Raw genomic sequence first — 15728 nt, 5'->3', positions numbered from 1 at the left:
GTTAGAAAAATTAAGTGGCCAGACAACAAAAGTAGAAAAAGAATATTATTTTTTATTTAGGATAAAGTAATATGGTAGCTGTGTAGTCCACTTTAAAGGATAATTAATAAAAAGACAAAATGGAAAGTAAGATAATACCTTTTTATTGGACTAAATACATTTTTGAATAGTTTTCTAGCTTTCGGAAGCCAAAGTCTCCTTTCTCAGGTTGGGATAGTATACTGCTGTTCTAGTATCCTGCCCTGACTTAAGAAAAGAGGTTTTAGCATTTGGAAGCTAGTTACATGTTTTATTGATAACCTTGAAGATTGTGGTTGGCTTCCTCTACCCTTGTGGTTTAACTCCTGGAAGTTACCTGAATCTGGCCAATATTAAATGCTGGTACCCGGATAACTTACTCGGCATAATTGATACTGCTTTTTATACAGTCCTACTTATCTGGTTAGTAATCTGGGCACAAGTACTGAATATTGGTGGAGCCTGAATAACTTATGAGTCCACCCCGATGCTACCTCGGCACTAACTAATATTTAGCAGCACAATCTGGTTAAAGGCTGCTGAATATTATGTCCCCAGTTAGTGCTATTTAAAGAGGTAGAAGCCTCTCCTATCCTGCTAAATAGTGCTGAATATCTATCTTATAGATACTAAGGGAAGAGGAAGGGATTTTAAATTTAGCTCATGTCTTTTTTTTTTAGCTTATAGGGGAAAGGGGATGGGATTTGATATACCGCCTTTCTGTGGTTACAATCAAAGTGGTTTTACATATTATATACAGGTACTTATATTGTACCTGGGGCAATGGAGGATTAAATGACTTGCCCAGAGTCACTAGGAGCTTCAGTGGGAATTAAACTCAATTTCTAGGTTGCTGCACTAACCATTTGGCTGCTTTTCCACTCCTAGTGAGTTACATTCAGGCACAGCAGATATTTTCTTGTCCCCAGAGGGCTTACAATCTAAGTAGCCCTTTTACAGAGCAGTGGTAAGCCCAATGTGGGCTTACCACACGCTAATCTGGAACTATCGCTGGCCGAACGTGTGTGCCGGTGGTAGTTCCAACCCTGGTGTGCGCCATTTGCCACACAATGGAAACTAGCTGCACTAACCCGGCAGTAATCAGGCAGCACTGTGCTGGGTTAGTGTGGGAGCCCTTAATGCCACCTCAATGGGTGGTGTTCTGCTTCCCCCCACATGGCCATGTGGTAAGTGAAATCAAGTAATTGATATTTTTTTTACTTTGTTTTAAATTTTGCTTTCCAGCTGACTGACCTGGATGCAGCACCATGGCCCATGAACTCTCTGCAACCCCAGTGGTATCACACGCTCCAGGTACGAAGAATCCGGGCTCAGAGAACACGAAGCAACAGTGATCCTTTACAGGGGAAAGAGTTTACTCAGGGATTACAGTGGGTAAGTTTATGTAATGTAATATATAATCTGATTGACCAAGAATTCAGTTAGTGCAAGCAGTGGAGAATTACTCAGCAGGGTGTGTAAACATACATCTATGTTCTATTTCCTGGGCTTTTGGTGCTGGATTTTGGTTGTTTTGTAAATAAATGCCTTTTCCCTGACACAGCAAAAGAAGGGCCTACCATTTGGGACAGCCTCGTCCTACCTGAATCTGGAGAAACTGGGTGAAGGTTCTTACGCAACCATTTACAAGGGTATTAGCAGGTGAGTGATCCAAACTCCTAACTCAAGAGAAGCAGCAAAAATAGTCAAGGAAATTATCTCAAAGTGCTCACTTTACTCTGTTTAAAAGAATGCTGTGGTAGGATATAGACTTTGATGTGTAAGATGAACCAAGATAAGACTACCCCATTGCCTAAAAAGACCCAGAATCCAATAGACTGGAAATTTGTCACTCTTTGCACAGTCTACGGGTACTCTTGGGGTTATTCAGTCCCCTAGTAAAATCTTGGAAGAGGCTGGCTGATATCTTTCTCTTAACTAGACAATGTGTTATGTTAGGTGGAATCTAAACTGAGAGAAGGCTGGAAAGAGAATACACAGAACAGAAAAAATGTCCTACAGTCTGTTTAGACGAACCTATTATCCCTTGCAAAGGCCTCTGGGAGATGACCTTCTTACATTTAAGACAGGGGTGGGCAACCTCAGTCCTTGAAGTCCGCAACCCAGTCAGGTTTTCAGGATTTCCCCAATTAGTAAGCATGAGATCTATTTGCATGCATTGCATCCATTGTATGCAAATAGATCTCATGCATATTTATTGGGAAAATCCTGAAAATCTGATGGGGTTACGGCTCTCAGGGATTAAGGCTGCCCACTCTGATCTAAGACATACTCATTTACTCATACGCTGGGTCAAGCAAATCCTGTATATGGACGACTAGAAACCCTCTCTGTAACCCTTATATTCATCCAAAGCTACCATAAAAGACAAAAATGCACAACTCATTGCAACAAGGCAGCAAAGCAAATAGTAATAATCTCCTTACAGTGAACTTCCTCAGGAAATGCAGGCCTAGGGTCGTCATCTTACCCTTGGTCAGGCTAGTCCAAGGTCAGTCCTTGAAGGCTGCAAACAGGCCAGGATTTCAGGATGCCCCTAATGAATATGCATGAGATAGATTTGCATGCCTATACATCCATTGTATGCAGATCTTTCTCATGCATATTCATTAGGGATATCCTGGAAACCTGGTCTGCATGCAGCCCTTGAGTTCTGAACTTGGACAAGCCTGCCCTAGGTGATATGAACAGGTTGCTCTAGTACTAGTTTTGCTTCATCTCATTGTCTGCATGGATTTAAGGGTCTGTTTTTCCTAGGGAACTCAATAAGCAAACAAGAACTAAAACTCCACGCATTCAGTGGGGTAAAATTGGGCTGAATCAGCCTATTCAGTCGTCCTGAGATAAGGCTGCAGTCCAGATGAGGCCTCTGAATATTTTTATCTGCTTTTTTTTGAAACATGCTTTTAGGGAGCATTCCTTCATTTGGAAGACAGACTCCTAGTGATGATTAGAGCTGTACCAAATAGCATATTTTACTATTCTGAAGAATACAAATAATGAAAATATTATTTGGCCAAATATGAATAATAGGCCTTGAGCTTTAACATATCAAATAATAAAAGAAGCATTGTGAAATCAGAGAGCAAATAATTATTTCAGTAGGATTTAGCACAGTAAAGCCCCAGATTATTTGTATTCAAATTTAAATCACTATTTGGCCGAATATGAATAATGTATTCGGGCCTGTTCGAATTGAGTACAAATATTTGGTACAGCCCTAGTGATAATACCATGATACTATTGTTAAGGGTCTGACAGCAGCATTTTTGAAAATGGAGGTGCTGGGGCAGGATTGAACTAGGATTATTCCTACCACTCTCTGGACCAGTGCTTTTCAACCCTTTCCTGGAGGTACATTTTGCCAGTCAAGTTTTCAGGATCACCACAATAAAAACACATAGGAAAAAAAGGAGGCAAGTACTACAGGACCAACCAAGGACACAGGAAAGTATCAACAGACCACAAGAGTCCAAAAGAGAGAGAGGTAGTTTATTGACATGGGACCACCCTTAAAAAAGGAAGAATCTGACATGGCCACAAGCTGCATTAGTGGTCTCAATCTGTTGGAAATTGTTTCAATTAAATAAAAACTCATGGTACTTTTAAAAGCTGATGCATTAAACAGTCACACCGACAGCAGAAATCTTTCCTTGAATACAGTTTTGATTGTGTGACTGTTTTTTGCATCAGCACTGTTCTAGACACCAGGGATACCCTGGTAGATGTTGGAGACTGGGGTAGGGGGCTATTTGTAGCAGATCACCAGAGTCTTTAAAAGGCAGTTGGCCAGAGCTGGACCCTGCTATCACGTGTTGCTGTGACCGGTAATGAGTGCTGTTTCTGGCTGCAGCAATGCAAAAAAAAAAAATTATTGTGGGATTCACTAACTTGCCGTATATCAGTTCAGCAGGTTAGTAAATGCCACAGTAAATTTTCCTGCTGTAAAACTGTGCACAAACATGCTATTTTACCATGGGTTTGTAAATAGGGCCTTAATTTAATCTAAGAGGCTCCAGATTTAAGGCTCTCAATATGTATACTTTGGAAGAAAGGCGGGAAAGAGGGAATATAATAGAGACATTTAAATACCTCTGGCATTAATGCACTGGAGGTGAGCCTCTTTCAAATGAAGGAAAACTCTAGACTAAGAGGGCATAGGATGAAATTAAGAGGTTATAGACTCAGGAGTAATCTAAGGAAATACTTCTTCACAGAAAGGTTGGTGGATGTGTGGAATCGCCTCCCAGTGGAGGTGGTGGAGATGAGAACTGTGTCTGAATTTAAGAAAACGTCGGACAGAAAAGTGGGATCTCTTAGGGAAAGGAGGAGATAGGGTTGCTGTGGATGGGCAGACTGGATGGGCCATTTGGCTCTTATCTGCCATTATGTTTCTATGTCTCTATAACTGTAACAAATAAATCACATAGAAATGTTGCTGATTGGAAAAGAATTGGAACCAGGAGTAGAAAAGACTGAGGAGTAGCCTAGTAGTTAGGGTGGTGGACTTTGGTCCTGGGGAACTGAGGAACTGAGTTCGATTCCCACTTCAGGCACAGGCAGCTCCTTGTGACTCTGGGCAAGTCACTTAACTCTCCATTGCCCCATGTAAGCCACATTGAGTCTGCCATGAGTGGGAAAGCGCGGGGTACGAATGTAACAAAACAAAAAAAATTGATAATACTGCGTAAAAGGCTTTATTGCACAAAAATAAATACATTTCCTGACATGGCCACATTTAGAAGAACATTCATACTCTTTTAAAATAATAATTTGAAAACAAACCAACCTAAAAGCCATCACTGTGTTTATTATAATGGTTGTGATCAATGTACACAAGGTGGGGGGGTGGGGGGATTCTATAAATGGCACCGAGATTTCGGTGCTGGAAAAAAATTGGTACAGAGCACTATTCTATCAACGGTGCTCGGGGTTGAGTGCTGTTTATAATATAGTGCTTTGTGTGCCAAAATTTGGGGGCCAGTATTTACACTATCTGAAATATCAGAACCCAACTTCGGGCATTGTGGCACAGAAATGGTGCTATTCTATAACCCCGCTTGTGCCTACCACTCCCCTGGTCAAGCCCCCTTTTGAGTTGATTGCTAGAGGATTTGGGGGCAAGGAGTTATAGAATAGGGCACGGGGAGATGTGCATGCAAATTTCAATTATTGCCAATTAACTGCAATAATTGGCATCAATTAATTGTAATTAATTGGCTCATAAGCTAATTAATTTGTGTATAGATTTTTGATCTGTGTGCAAATTGCAGCACTAAAATGTTGGTGTCTTAAATATAATCTGTGGGAATATGCATACTATATTAAATTTTGAAAGATTTTTAGCAATGTTTTTATTATGTATGTGATATTGTGATCCACCTAGAATTGTAGGATAGTGCGGAATATAAAATTTTAAAATAAATAAAGAAATATATTTCATGTTTTAAACATTTTTCTTGAAATGGTCACTTTAAAATCTAATTCTCATTTTTAAACATATTTAGTCCTTAAAAATACATGTGGAGTACTCCCCTCCCTTTTAGGAGGAGTTACACACTATTTTTTCTGTAGTTAAGATCATTTTGATAATACTTCTTTTGTCAGAAATAACCTTTGACCCTTAAGAAGCACATATAAGCTGACAAACTTCAAGCTTGGTTGCTCACTATAGAGACTCCTGATGCACAACTGGTGGCTGTAAGCTCATTGCTTTGTACTGTTTTTACTGCAGCTTTTTAATTAATATTGACTGGTGATTTTAATTCTTTTTTAACATGTCAATTGTTTGTCTTGCTCTGCAACCATGTTCAGTGATTTTTACCACTGCTTTCAAACTAATGCTGATGCTGACAGGTGTCTTTTCTAACATGGTTTCAGAGATGCCAATGTTTTTCTAGCTCTAGAGGGAAGCACATTTAGCTCGCTCCCTCTCTAGGTATGTGCCATTGTCAGTTTTCTTATTGTATTGGTGCAACAACACTCATCATTCACCTTTGGAGGTACAATGCACTCTTTCCATGATTTCTAGTATTTAAAATCTTTTGGCGTTCTTTACAAACATATAGCTGCTCATTAGACATCTGATCACATTGCCTTAATTGAATATATTATTCACCTTGTGCACATTGATCACAACCATTATGATAAAACAGTGCTGGCTTTTAAGTTGGTTTGTTTTCAAATGATTTATTTTTTACATATACATGTATTTTTCTAAATGTTTTTATTTGACTTTCTATTCATGTTTCAGATTAGAGCTATGCTTTCTGTTTTTATTACTAATTATCTATTATTTATGATTTTATGTACTGATTTAGGGGTCCATTTACTAAGGTGTGCTGAAAAATGGCTTGCGGAAGTGTAGGTGCGGGTTTTGGGCGCACGCCGATCCATTTTTCAGCGCGCCTGTAAAAAAAGCCTTTTTAAAATTTTTGCCGAAAAAGGATGTGCAGCAAAATCAAAATTGGCATGCGTCCATTTTGGGTCTGCGACCTTACCGCCAGCCATTGACCTAGCAGTAAAGACTCATGTGGTAACCGGGCGGTAATGACCTACACATGTCAAATGCTACTTGGCGCGTGTCCGATACGTGCATCTGAAAATAAAAATAATTTTTTGGATGCGCGTATTGGATGCACGCCAAAAATGAAATTACCGCAAGAGCCACGCAGTAGCTGGGCAGTAATTCCCTTTTGGCACACATTGGGCGTGCGCAGAGGTTTACGTGGCTTAGTAAAAGGGCCCCTTAGAGAGAGCGAGAGAGAGATTGAGTAGACAATTTGGTTCCCAATTGTGACCAGATGAGATGTACTTTGATTTTGGTTTCATTTACCTGATAGGATCAATTTATTATTTCTGAATATGATATATTGAGTGAGATGGATAGAGGATGTCTCTAGGAAGTAGAAGACTGAGTTAATTTGTTTCTTTATTTAGGAGAATGCCATTCTGTGTCCCTTTTTTTTTTTTTTTTACATGGAGAAACATTCTGGAGTCCATGCTTTTGAGAAACCCCCCAGTATATGATGATGTAATGGGAAAGGGCCTCCCTGCTAGTCATAGGAAGTTTGGAAGGAAGTATAGAGGGCCTGAAAAGTCAGCTCGCAGAACATAAGATTTGCCTTACTGGGTCAGACCAAGACTCCATCTAATCCAGTATTTTTTTTCCAATGGTGGCCAGTCCAGGACATAAGTATGTGGCAGAGTCCTTAAAAAGTAGCAGGTTTCTATGTTACATAACCTCAGGGATAAGCAATGGCTTTCCCCGGGTCTAACTTGATAACGGTTTATGGACTTTTCCTCAAGGGATTTCTCTAGACCTTCTTTAAACCCAGCTACATTAACTGCTTTTACCACTTGTTCCGACAATGAGTTCCAGAGCTTATCTATAGGTTGAGTGAACAAATATTTTTTCCTGTTTTAAAAATGTGCTACTGTGCAACTTCCTGGAGTGTCCCCTAGTGTTTCTACTTTTTGATAGAGTAAACAATCGAGTCAAATTTACCTCTCTCACTCCATTCAGGATTTTATAGACCTCTATCATATGTCCCCTAAACAATCTCTTCTCAATGTTGGAGACCTAACCTCTTTATCTTTTCCTAAAATGAAAGTTGTTCCATCCCCTTAATCATTTTAGTTGTCCTTTGTACCTTTCCCAGTTCAATTACATTTTTTTGAGATGCAGTGACCAGAATTGCATACAGTACTCAAGATGTGGTGTCACCATGGAGTGATATAGAGGCATTATGATATTCTCTGTTTTATTCTCTATTCCTTTCCTAATAATTTCTAACATTCTGTTTGGTTTTTTGGCCACTGCCACACACTGAGCAGAAGATTTAATTGTATTGTTAAGCACTTTTCTTTGATGGTGACTGTTAATATGGAATCTAGCATCATGTAGCTGTAATTTGGGTTGTTCTTCCCAATATGCATCTCTTTGCATTTGTCTACATTAAATTTTATCTGCCATTTCGAAGCCCAGTCTTTCAACTTCCTAAGGTGCTCCTGCAATTTCATGCAGTTCTTATGCAATTTACCAGTTTTGAATAGTTTTGTGTCATCTGCAAATCTGATCACCTCACTTGTGCCCATTTCCAGAATATTTATACATTTGTTAAAAAGCACTGAGCTGAGTACTGATCCTTGAGGCACTTCACTATTCACTTTCCTCCTCTGAGAGAACTGGCTATTTAACCCTACTCTTTCTCTATCTTTTAACCAGTTCCCAGTTAACAGAACATTGCCTCCTATCCCATGGCTTTTAAACTTTTTCTCAGGAGTCTCTCATGAGGGACTTTGTCTAAATCTTTCTTAAAATCTAGATACACTACATCAGTTGGCTCACTTTTATCCACATGTTTATTTGTGCCTTCAAAAAAATGTAAGATAAAGTGGTGTGGTAGCCATGATAGTCCACTTTTTAGATAATAAGAACATAACATAAGAACATAAGCGTTGCCATACTGGGACAGATCGAAAGTCCAGCAAGCCCAGCGTCCTGTTTCCAACAATGGCCAATCCAGGTTACAAGTACCTGGAAAGGTCCCAGAACAGTACAATACATTTTTATGCTGCTTATCCTAGAAATAAGCAGTGGATTTTTCCCAAATCCATCTTAATAATGGCTTATGGATTTTTCTTTTAGGAAGGTATCCAAACCTTTTTAAAACTCTGCTAAGCTAACTTCTTCTACCACATTCTCTGGCAGTGAATTCCAGAGTTTACACGTTGAGTGAAGAAATATTTTCTCCGATTTGTTTTAAATTTACTATTATGTAGCTTCATTGCGTGCCCCCTAGTCCTAGTATTTTTGTAAAGAGTAAACAAGTGATTTACGTCTACCTGTTCCACTCCAATCATTATTTTATACACATGTATTATATCTCCCCTCAGCAAGCTGAAGAGCCCTAGCTGCTTTAGCCTTTCCTCATACCTTTTTATTGGACTAACAATACATTTTTGATTAACTTTTGAAGGCAATGCCACCTTCTTCAGATCAGAAATGAGCAAATAATAGCAAGTATCAGAATATATAAATGAAAAATAAAGTATTCCAATGACAGTCTTGTAGGGACAGGAAGAGGTGAGGGAGGGTAAGAAACAGGGAGAGATGAATGGGTGATCAGAGGGTTACAAAGCAATATAATGTATAAAATGTGTAAAAGTATAAAAATATAGCAGATTGGTGAATCAAGGCTTTCCTTGCTGAATCCATTTTGACTCTGTACCATTAAACCATGTTTGTCCATATGTTCAGTAATTTTGCCCATTACTGGCTTACTGGTCAGTAGTTTCCTGGATCACCCCTGGAACCTTTTTTTTAAATTGGCATTATATTGGCCACCTTCCAATCTTTGGGTACCATGGACAATTCTATTGACAGGTTATAGATTGCTAACAATTTAGTCTCTGCAATGGCCTTTTCCTCCCTTTAGTGCTCTTTAACTCCTTGATGATCTAACGGTTCAACTGTCTACCGTACAGGCTCTCTGCTTGTAGTGTACCTGAAAAAGTGTTTGCTATGAATTTCTACCTCTACAGCAAGCTGCTTTTCAAATTCTCTTTTAGCCTTCTTTATCAATGCACCTAACTTGCCAATTCTTTTGCTGCTTCCTACTTTTTTCATTCAGATCCTTTTTCTATTTTTTTTTTTTAAGATGTTCTTTTGACGCTTGTGGTGTACCTGAAAAAGTGTTTGCTAAGAATTTTTACCTCTACAGCAAGCTGATTCTGGAGAGTAAGAATTTGTTCTTTCTTCATGGGAGTCCAAGACAATGAGAAGGAATAGAGCAAGAAGCGGCTGACTAACCTGAAGACTGGGGGGGGGGGGGGGGGGGGGGGCGGGTCTGCTGCATCTATTGTACCCTACTAGACTGCAGTTTACAGATGGCAGTCACTCTAGGCTGGCAGGCTTGAACAAGGAATAAAGAGTTCTTAGAAAACCAGGAGACCACAGACAAGGAGACTGGAAGCAGAACATCTAGTGAGTCAGGAAGAAAGTAACCATTTGTCATTCTGCTGGGGAGAGGATAGAATAATACTAAAGTGCAGGAAGGGACTTTCAGCCAAGGGGCATCCCTGCTGGAGACTTTAGAGGACTGGGCTGGCTACTGTGTGAAGAGGACTTGTTGCCCAGGTGCATCCCTTTCTCGCAGTTGATGAGTGAGTTTTGACTATTTTTGTTGAACAGTCAGCTTTGGCAATTATTTTGCTGGGGGTTTTGTCTGCATCTCAGGGGAGAGGTGGGGAGGAAAGCAGTGATAGCCCCTAAAAGGATCTTAACTTGGGCATCCACTCCTCAGTGGTCACTGGGACTAAGCGGGAGTGTGTGGATTTTTTTTTTGTATCCAGGGAAGATCCAGTTTATATTTGGTTCTAAAATTTCTCACAGAGAAAATTCTGTATAGTATAGGGTTGGGATATTTCAGGATGGTGTATAAGGATGAGAGACCAGAAAAATATGGAGGTTGTTTGCAGAGATTTGCAGATTTGAGTCTTGCTTTTTAATGTTTAAGAGTAGTTGTTTTTGTTCTGTTCCAAACTGAGGATGGGACCATTCAGATCTCAAAAGCTAATCAAGAGGGAGGTGATTGTAGGACTGCATGGCATTTGCACTTATTAATAATTGGTTTGCACATGTAAATAGTCCTATGTATGTCTATAGCAATTTTTAAAAAGGTGCTACATACATGTGACTTCCTGCAGCACACACAGATTTGAAGGGTGTGGTTTGGGCAGAACTGAAAAAAATGTATATTTCCTGTTTTGCAATAGCAATATGTACCTACTTAAAAAATGTGCCCGTTGGCATTTACACCTGCTCCAAATCTTGCATAAGTGTTACATAACAGCTCGCTTGGACCTGGGAGTAACTGAGAGGGAAATTTTACTTATCTCTCTAGCATTTCAATCCACCTCAAAAATAAAAAAAATAAAAAATCTGAGTTTTGGAGGTTAGTTCCTTAACTGGACCTCTTGGATGTGCAGTTTTGTAAAATCTATCACGCACATGTGTAAAGTGCCAGCATTTATACATGCAGAGCCTTTATTTATTTGTTGTATTTGATACACTGTCTCTCTGAAACACATCAAAATTCAGCAAAATTAAAACTAAAAATTAAATTAAAAGGGCAGAAAGATTAGTCTTCCAAAAATTGAAGGGGTATGGAGGTGTTATTCTATTAGCCATCTGTTACTCATATGCCTAGTAAATACACATACATCGCTTCCTTTTGTGGTGAAAACTAAACTGGGGCATAACAAAGGAAGACACTTGTTTCATAAAATATACCTTGAAAGGTAATTGTTGTATGATCTATACAGCCAATGTGAAGCAAACTGAAATTTTTCAGTCTCCTTTCCCTGTACTTGCTGAATGTGTGTGAAAAAGCCATTCATATAAAGAGGAAATTTTAACTTGGTTCAGTACCCAATGAATTTCAGGTTCTGTGGCTGAAGATTGAGAGAAGGGCTGTATTTGAATATGATGCTATTTGGCTTGATAGTTTTATTATACAAAGAGAACTGAATGCTTTCTTTTTAGCTCCTCATGAAACGTATTCTAGGCTTCAATGTATCCTTTTAAGCTTAAATTTCAGAGGGGTCAAATGAAGAACAGGCCCAAATTTCTAATTAGGCAGATAAGACATTTAGGGCTAGGTTTACTAAGTGGTGCTATGGGCACGTTAGCGTTTTTAATGTGCATAAATGGTTTACGTGCGTTAAACGCTAACATGCCCATAGAAATGTATAAGTGCGTTAGCGTTTAACGCACCTTAAATTTACAGGCTCGTTAAAAACGCTAACGCACCTTAATAAACATACCCCTTAGCTAAGGTGAACACAATGAAAGGGACACTTCCTCTTCCGTCTTCCCAAGCACAACAGTATCCTTTTGAATCCACTCATTTAAAGGCACAGGGACAAACCAGTAGCATTTGGAGAATTGTAATGTAGAATTGGCACCAATCAAGCCCTGTGGATTTCTGATGGGATACTGTCATTAAGGGGGTATTTTACTAAGTAGTGTTATGCTGCTAGTTTGGGTTTTACCATGCATTAGACATTAGAACAGCCATTAAAAAGCTAGCACAGCAAAAATCAGCGCTAGCTGCCTATGGTGCTGAGTGGACTTAACAGGTGCAGAGCAGAGGTGTGGCCATTGGTGAAGGCCACTAGCAGTAGTCTCACATTAAGTTATTAAGTCATATTCCATAATGGAGCCATCCCAAAAGATTTAACATTGTGGTCAAATTACAACATTTAATAAATATAAAGAGTTTTTAGCATTCAAATGAATCTAGCTCTGCTTGCCAGAAGGTTCTTGGCACTTAAGCTTATTAAGGCATTAGTAGTTTAGTTTCTGACTGTCATAAGCATTTTTTTACACATTTGTAAGTACTAGGATTTTCTTCATGTACTCCTATGGAGCTGGGATGAATACATGTTTTATAGAGTATGCAAATAAAGCAATGTGGAAGTCAAAGTGTAAGACAGGTGCTTGGGGTTTATGATTCTTAAATGATGCTGTTACAACCTCTGAAAGCTCTGTGCGGTTTCACCATTTTTTTTCTAGAGGAGATCAACTATTTTTGAGATATTATGCGTGACTGAAAATGCACGAGGCTCATACGTAAGGCAATGAGACTGCTAATGCATTCTGGGGCCCTTTTACTTACAGTGGGGGAAATAAGTATTTGATCCCTTGCTGATTTTGTAAGTTTGCCCACTGACAAAGACATGAGCAGCCCATAATTGAAGGGTAGGTTATTGGTAACAGTGAGAGATAGCACATCACAAATTAAATCCGGAAAATCACATTGTGGAAAGTATATGAATTTATTTGCATTCTGCAGAGGGAAATAAGTATTTAATCCCTCTGGCAAACAAGACCTAATACTTGGTGGCAAAACCCTTGTTGGCAAGCACAGCGGTCAGACGTCTTCTGTAGTTGATGATGAGGTTTGCACACATGTCAGGAGGAATTTTGGTCCACTCCTCTTTGCAGATCATCTCTAAATCATTAAGAGTTCTGGGCTGTCGCTTGGCAACTCGCAGCTTCAGCTCCCTCCATAAGTTTTCAATGGGATTAAGGTCTGGTGACTGGCTAGGCCACTCCATGACCCTAATGTGCTTCTTCCTGAGCCACTCCTTTGTTGCCTTGGCTGTATGTTTTGGGTCATTGTCGTGCTGGAAGACCCAGCCACGACCCATTTTTAAGGCCCTGGCGGAGGGAAGGAGGTTGGCACTCAGAATTGTACGGTACATGGCCCCATCCATTCTCCCATTGATGCGGTGAAGTAGTCCTGTGCCCTTAGCAGAGAAACACCCCCAAAACATAACATTTCCACCTCCATGCTTGACAGTGGGGACGGTGTTCTTTGGGTCATAGGCAGCATTTCTCTTCCTCCAAACACGGCGAGTTGAGTTCATGCCAAAGAGCTCAATTTTTGTCTCATCTGACCACAGCACCTTCTCCCAATCACTCTCGGCATCATCCAGGTGTTCACTGGCAAACTTCAGACGGGCCGTCACATGTGCCTTCCGGAGCAGGGGGACCTTGCGGGCACTGCAGGATTGCAATCCGTTATGTCGTAATGTGTTACCAATGGTTTTCGTGGTGACAGTGGTCCCAGCTGCCTTGAGATCATTGACAAGTTCCCCCCTTGTAGTTGTAGGCTGATTTCTAACCTTCCTCATGATCAAGGATACCCCACGAGGTGAGATTTTGCGTGGAGCCCCAGATCTTTGTCGATTGACAGTCATTTTGTACTTCTTCCATTTTCTTACTATGGCACCAACAGTTGTCTCCTTCTCGCCCAGCGTCTTACTGATGGTTTTGTAGCCCATTCCAGCCTTGTGCAGGTGTATGATCTTGTCCCTGACATCCTTAGACAGCTCCTTGCTCTTGGCCATTTTGTAGAGGTTAGAGTCTGACTGATTCACTGAGTCTGTGGACAGGTGTCTTTCATACAGGTGACCATTGCCGACAGCTGTCTGTCATGCAGGTAACGAGTTGATTTGGAGCATCTACCTGGTCTGTAGGGGCCAGATCTCTTACTGGTTGGTGGGGGATCAAATACTTATTTCCCTCTGCAGAATGCAAATAAATTCATATACTTTCCACAATGTGATTTTCCGGATTTAATTTGTGATGTGCTATCTCTCACTGTTACCAATAACCTACCCTTCAATTATGGGCTGCTCATGTCTTTGTCAGTGGGCAAACTTACAAAATCAGCAAGGGATCAAATACTTATTTCCCCCACTGTAGATGCATAGGTGCCCACATGTGTACAATGCGCCCGGTGCCCCGGGTAGTAATTCTAATTTTGATGCGTGTCCAAAATGCATGGCAGAAAATCATTTCTATTTTCTACTGCGTGGCGCTAACTGGGCAGTAATCTGCAGTGTAAACGTGCAGATTATTACCGCCCGTTTAACACTTGAGACCTTACCGCTAAGTCAATGGGTGGCGGTAAGGTCTCAGGCCCAAAATGAACGCGCGATGATTTTAATTTTGCTGCACATCCATTTTCAGTTTAAAAAAAGGGCCTTTTTTGCAGGCACGCTAAAAAATGGACCTGGGTGCGTCCAATACATGCTTCTACACCAGCGCAGGCTATTTTTTGCTGTGCCTTAGTAAAAGGGTCCCTCTGTGATTTGGAACTGGGGTGGCCACAAATACTTCGTTAGACGGTCATTATTATTCAGTTTCTCCCATGCAGCCTTTGTTTCAGCATTCCATGGCAAGTTATATTTATTTGGTGGGCAGCCCAATAGCTGTTGACCTTGTCCTGCTTAACAGCTTCACATTTGTTAAATGAAACTCTTAGATTTCACCAGTTTAATGCAGTGTTGAAATAGATGATCTTTTCCTTGGAGGATATAGAGTAACTGAATGTGCTACTGCAACAAGTCTCCTTTCAGGATAGGATTAACCAATTTGGGCCCCTATCATAACATAAATATATTTTAAAACCCATACTAACAGAGCCCACATGGTTCTGTCTGCAGAGAAAAACTGGCAAAGGAGGAAGCAGCAGGTAAAAAATGCTGCTCCTCAGTTCCTCCTGCACAGGGGGTTGGAAAAATAGACTGACCTCTGAGGGCAGTGGTGGCTAGGTTTCCTCGCCCTCCTCCTTCAACCTTCTTTCTGCCTGTAGCTGACTTACTAAGGCTACCATATGTCCGGATTTCCTTGGACATGTCCTCCTTTTCAGGAAACTGTCAGGGGTCTAGAATTTTTTTCGAGCCAGCCCGTTTGTTCGGGTTTCTGTACTGGCTGGCTAGTTGGCGGGTTGGTGGGCGGGCAGGCTTGCCTCCCCCCCCCCCCCCCCGTAGCGCACCCTGGTGTTCTAGTAGTCTCTGGGGAAGGAAATAACTCACTGTTTCCTGCCCACTGACACTGACCTCCCCGCTACCACCACTTCTTGAACGTGGCTGCCTTGTGAGATTCTGTGGAAGAGGCCACTAGACCACCAGGGCTGCACGGTAGGCCTGGGAGGAGACGAAAGGGGCAAGCTGCTTGTGGATGGGAGGGAGAGAAGGGGGGAAGCCGCTTGTGGATGGGAGGGAAGGGAGAGGATAGGGGGACATGCTGTACATGGAGGAGAGGGAAAGGAAAGGAGGTCATGCTGTTCGTGGATGTTTGCTTTTTTAGAAATGTACATCTTTTCTAATTT

At 40.8% G+C, this 15728-nt stretch overlaps 1 protein-coding gene across 1 annotated transcript in view; it reads left to right on the top strand.

The window, feature by feature from the left end:
* The window catches only part of CDK15 (cyclin dependent kinase 15), a 196450-nt gene that overhangs the window by 40321 nt on the left and 140401 nt on the right, over positions 1–15728 (top strand). Inside the window, exons 3-4 of the mRNA XM_030209325.1 lie at positions 1264–1413; positions 1583–1680. Coding sequence (XP_030065185.1) covers positions 1264–1413; positions 1583–1680 — 248 coding nt within the window. The remainder of the gene's footprint in view (positions 1–1263; positions 1414–1582; positions 1681–15728) is intronic.

This window comes from Microcaecilia unicolor, chromosome 7, assembly GCF_901765095.1.
Source record: "Microcaecilia unicolor chromosome 7, aMicUni1.1, whole genome shotgun sequence".
Classification (NCBI taxonomy): domain Eukaryota; kingdom Metazoa; phylum Chordata; class Amphibia; order Gymnophiona; family Siphonopidae; genus Microcaecilia; species Microcaecilia unicolor.
The sequence above is the reverse complement of the archived record's forward strand: the minus strand, read 5'-3'. Positions and strand labels throughout refer to the sequence as shown.